This window comes from Leptonychotes weddellii, unplaced genomic scaffold, assembly GCF_054177405.1.
Source record: "Leptonychotes weddellii isolate Sample4059 unplaced genomic scaffold, ASM5417740v2 HiC_scaffold_12186, whole genome shotgun sequence".
Lineage (NCBI taxonomy): Eukaryota > Metazoa > Chordata > Mammalia > Carnivora > Phocidae > Leptonychotes > Leptonychotes weddellii.
In genome coordinates, this window is record NW_027700362.1 from 1 (window position 1) to 4,471 (window position 4,471).

The 4,471-nt window shown below is 48.6% G+C and overlaps 1 protein-coding gene across 1 annotated transcript; it reads right to left on the minus strand.

Annotated features, from left to right (window-relative positions):
• Positions 1-6: 6 nt before the first annotated feature.
• On the minus strand, positions 7-3,229 carry RTP4 (receptor transporter protein 4). Its single transcript, XM_031037156.2, has 2 exons — positions 2,929-3,229; positions 7-1,318 (listed from the first exon to the last, which is right to left on the minus strand). Exons 1-2 carry the CDS (start codon positions 3,108-3,110, stop codon positions 307-309), a joined length of 1,194 nt encoding a protein of 397 aa, XP_030893016.1. The 5' UTR covers positions 3,111-3,229; the 3' UTR covers positions 7-306.
• Positions 3,230-4,471: the final 1,242 nt, after the last annotated feature.

Consider the following 4,471-nt stretch of genomic DNA (forward strand, 5'->3'; position numbering starts at 1 on the left):
AATAAATAAAATCTTTAAAAAAAAATGGTAACCGGTTCTTGGGGTGCCTGGGTGGCTCAGTCGTTAAGTGTCTGCCTTCGGCTCAGGTCCTGATCCCAGGGTCCTGGGATTGAGCCCCGTATTGGGCTCCCTGCTCTGCGGGAGGCCTGCTTCTCCCTCTCCCACTCCCCCTGCTTGTGTTCCCTCTCTTGCTGTCTCTCTCTCTGTCAAATAAATAAATAAAATCTTTAAAAAATAAAAATAAAAGTAAATGGTAACCAGTTCATTGATTACCATGGAATTAAGACAGAAGAACAGAAGATAAACTTATTTCCCTTTTTCTGCTTCTGAATATTTGCCTACAAAGACAAGGAACAAAATAATACAGACCCAGAAGTAGAAAAATATATCCAGGTCAAAGAATACATCTCGTTGCACTGAATGAGGGTATATGCGATGGGTGTTTGGAATGGAGTATCTGGGTGAACGTCTCCAGGTAGCTTGAGTTCTACTGAGGATCACGAGCCCCCTAGCTGTCCTCCGTGTAAGCTGTAGGTGTGACCCTAGTGTAGAGGGGGCTGTTCTTCCTCTAGTCTGAGGGTATGACTCTATTGTAGACCTCGAGATTATCCTTGACATGGTCCATGTGGCTTGTGAGAATGACTGCTGTGTAGACTGTTGGTGGGCCATCCTTAAAACCTCAGAGTATGTCCTCCAGGGGGTCTGTGGTGCTGTCTCCTGTGTGGATTGTGAATTTTCCTGTGTGGCCTGCCTATCTGCCATTGGGGTGGGCTGTCTACTAGTCTCCCCTTTGGCCTGAGTGCCTGCTCCAGGAGCTTGGGTCTCAGCAGTGGTATGGCTGGGCCCTGACTCCTTAAAGTTATAGTTAGACCCACACTCCTGGTTTTGGCCAGACATGTCACCAATGTGACAAGAGGAACTCCTAATATCCATAGAGGAGGATGGGGATATTGATGGCTCTGTCTCGTTGTTTCGTGACCTCCATGAACAGCAGCCCAGAGTGCATGCTTCACAATTTTTTGTGTCATGGGACCCATCCAAAGGCACCTCCCGGATGATTGGTAGCTCCGGAAACTTCCTAAAGCCGTTCCCGTAGAATTTCTCCAGAATACGCCGCACCACGTTTTTCAGGATTCGCATGGCACTCTCTGGGGAGAACTCAGGATTCTCAAATCGAGACCAGGAACACTTCTGGCACCTCTGAGCAAAGAGCCGCATAATCACCTGGCCCTGGGACTTCTGGGGCTCCAGGTGCATGTGACAGAGGATATGCACTTGAGCAGAAGCCCAATTTCGCCGGCATGAGGAACACTGGAACCTGCAGACAGAAGGAAGAAGGCTGTTGTGCCTTCAGGTGATCATTGACCTGAAGGAGGTGGGCCTGGTCTCGGTCTCTAAGATTTCTTCCAATACGAGAAGGTACATATGATATTAACAAATTGCCAAATAAGAATGAGAGGGATTGTGTTTTTTAATAAAGCCTTTTCCTGTGATCCACTGAGCTTCCACCCTATGTGGTCCCAAGTATGCTTCTTTGCTACTAAAACATCTCTGGATGTCTCAGAGGGAAAAGTAGTTCTGCCATCGGCCAGCAAAATTTGGTCCTCCTCATGATCGCAGAAAACGTATAAAGCAACTACTTTGAGGCAGGCACTGTAATAGGGGCTGCAGTATTATCCCACTTCATCTTTAAAGCTCCCCTCTGAGGGAGGCATTATTGAGCCCAATGTCAAGATAAGGAAACTGAGTCATAAAGGGATACACAGCTTGTTTTTAAATATATATATTTAAAACCATTATCTAATGGGAATGTAGAAGAAGGAACACTTACTCCGCCTAGGAAGACCAGGGTGCTTTAAGGAGGGGGTGGCACTTGAGTTGGTCCTTGAAGGATGAGTACAGGGGAGGGAGGAAAGGGCCTGCCCAACAAGCATAATATCATGATAAGGGAACAGAAGTCTGAAAATGCACGGGCATGGTTTATAATCCATAAGGTTGGAGCAGAGGACAGATGGAGTCAGGGTGGGGCAGAGAGGGAAGCAGGACAACAGGTGAGGCGTGCTCCATAAAAGGAGACCTGGCTGCCCAGGTCAACATTTCTCCCTGCCCCCCTTTACCCCGCCCTGACCCGGGCAAGGAAATTGCTCCCTGCAGTGTGCAGGCTCTCTAGGGGTGAAAAGGGGAGATGGCCAATAGGGGAGGGGCATTACTTACCGACTCCAGGAACTAGGTTTTAGATATCTTTCTTGCTGCACCATTCCCTCTATTATCCCCAGGCCTTCAACAAAGTCATGTTCAAAGTGATTGTGTGGGGACTCCTGGGTGGCTCAGTCAGTTGGGCATCTGCCTTCGGTTCAGGTCATGATCCCAGGGTCCTGGGATTGAGCCCCGTATTGGGCTCCCTGCTCTGCGGGAGGCCTGCTTCTCCCTCTGCCCCTCCTCCTCCTGCTTGTGCTTGCTCTCTCTCTCTGACAAATAAATAAATAAATCTTAAAAAAAAAAAAACAAAGTGATTATGTGGCCTCCCTCTATTCTTGGGGCTTTAAGGAAGGCCCTGGTCCTGGGCTGGTGCTTGGGCCAGGAGGGCTGCTGCAGCCTGGGGAAGTCAGGACTGAGGGCGGAAATAGCAGAAGTCTCTGGATAGAGGCAATCTGGAACAGGAGGTGGTGAGAGAATGGGAGGGCAGATGTATGGAATATGGAAGCATTCCTTGAGAACCTCCAGAAATATTTAGGGAGGAAACCTAGCAAAAAAAGAAACTTCTTTTTGTGTTATGGCTAAGCAAAACGGAAAGAGTACTGTGGCCATGAAAGAATGGAGATCCTGGGGACACTGTTCCTTTAACAAACTCTCAAAGGAATCAGTCAGTCGCTGCTAAGCGACCCTCTTTGCCAGAGAAAGTCCGTGGAGAGGCCAACTCTCACTCACCTGCCAAATCCTTTCTGCTGGTACTGTTTCCAGCCTTCAGCGAGGCAGTCCGGCTCCAGTTTCTCATTCAGCTTCAGGGTCCATCTGGCCCGGGGTTTCTCCTGCTGCATCAGCTCTTGAAATGTCTGCTCCCAGGTCCGGATGTCTAAAACCGTTTTTCCCCCCTGAGGCCGAGAAGCCATGCCTAGTGAGTCACTCAGTCTTATTCAGCAACCAGCATGAGGGAGGGGAAGAAAAAAAAAAGCAAAAAACACATCAGTTTCAGTTTCTCGGTCTGGAATGCGTCCGCTATCTTAATTTTCGTTTCAGACTGTGGAGTGCACAGAACAGGTCTTTGTTTTGAAGACAGAGGGCAGCAGAGTTTTGCCAGTTTGTGAACAGACCTCTCAGAGATATCTGAGTACAGAGCTCTGTTCTAGATTCTGGAGGCACCGATAAGTGACTTGGGTATTTTATTTTTCTCTTATTGGTACACCAGGCAAAGCCCTATGCTCGACGCTGGGATAAATGCCACTAAGAAGCCGTTTCTCCCCCCAGCGATGCTCATACTCTCATGCAGACACAGGAAGGTAGCTGGGGGAGCCTGTGTCCCATGCTGGTCTTGTGCACCCACTGACCCCTCCCCACATCCCCTGAGGGATTATTCCTGGTCTTCTGCAGGGGATAGCACAGACAGGTGGGTTACCTTGCCCAAAGCCACACAGCCATTGAGAAGTGTAGGCAGCGAGACTTGAACCCAGGCCTGGGGGTCTCCAAAACCTATGATGTCTCTACCCACCTCCGTCCCTGAGAAGACGCTGAGGATGGTATTTCAGGTTCTAGGCTGGCACCCGGGAGCCAGGGTGGAAGGAAGCATCTTGAAACCTGACCTGGTGCTTTGGTCTAGTGAGCTCTCCTAGGTCCTGGGACAGGACACCAAGCTAAATGAAAGGATTATTTAACTCGGCCACTTGCCATGTAAATTATCTTGCAGGCTGGGACGCAAGCAGGTGTGGGAGCCATCTTTTGGGGACAGGATAGAGAGAATTCCCACTCTGGGGGTGAGGGACTGGAGCTAGATGACCTTTAAGTCACTTCTAACTTAGAGTCTGAGATTCTAGAAGGTGAGTTCTGTCCCTCTGGAGTTTAAACTCAAATGGGGGAGATAAGATAAGCAGGACCTTATGTCCTTGGAAGCCCCACTAGGGTTACCGTGTCCCAGACAGGAGCAGCCTAAGCCTTCTCAGACTTTCTAGACTTTCATATGCTCCCCTTCTTCCCTCCCTCCCAGGATGTTCTGTTTTGTACAAATGCTCTGCTTTTATAACTTTACACATCGAGGGCACCTACGTCTACACAGACAATGTAGGAAACTCTTGTGTATCTAGATAATTATAGGAACTTGGAATTGAACCCACAGGATATAAGAAAAGCCTGGAAAGCCCTTAGGAATAAACTTTTTCTCTTTATGGCAGTCGTCCACTTGATAATTTATTTCCATATTTACTCTAGCTTGGGGGGTGGAAGGGGCTGGAGGGATTTGGTTTGGTTAAAGGAGAGAAAT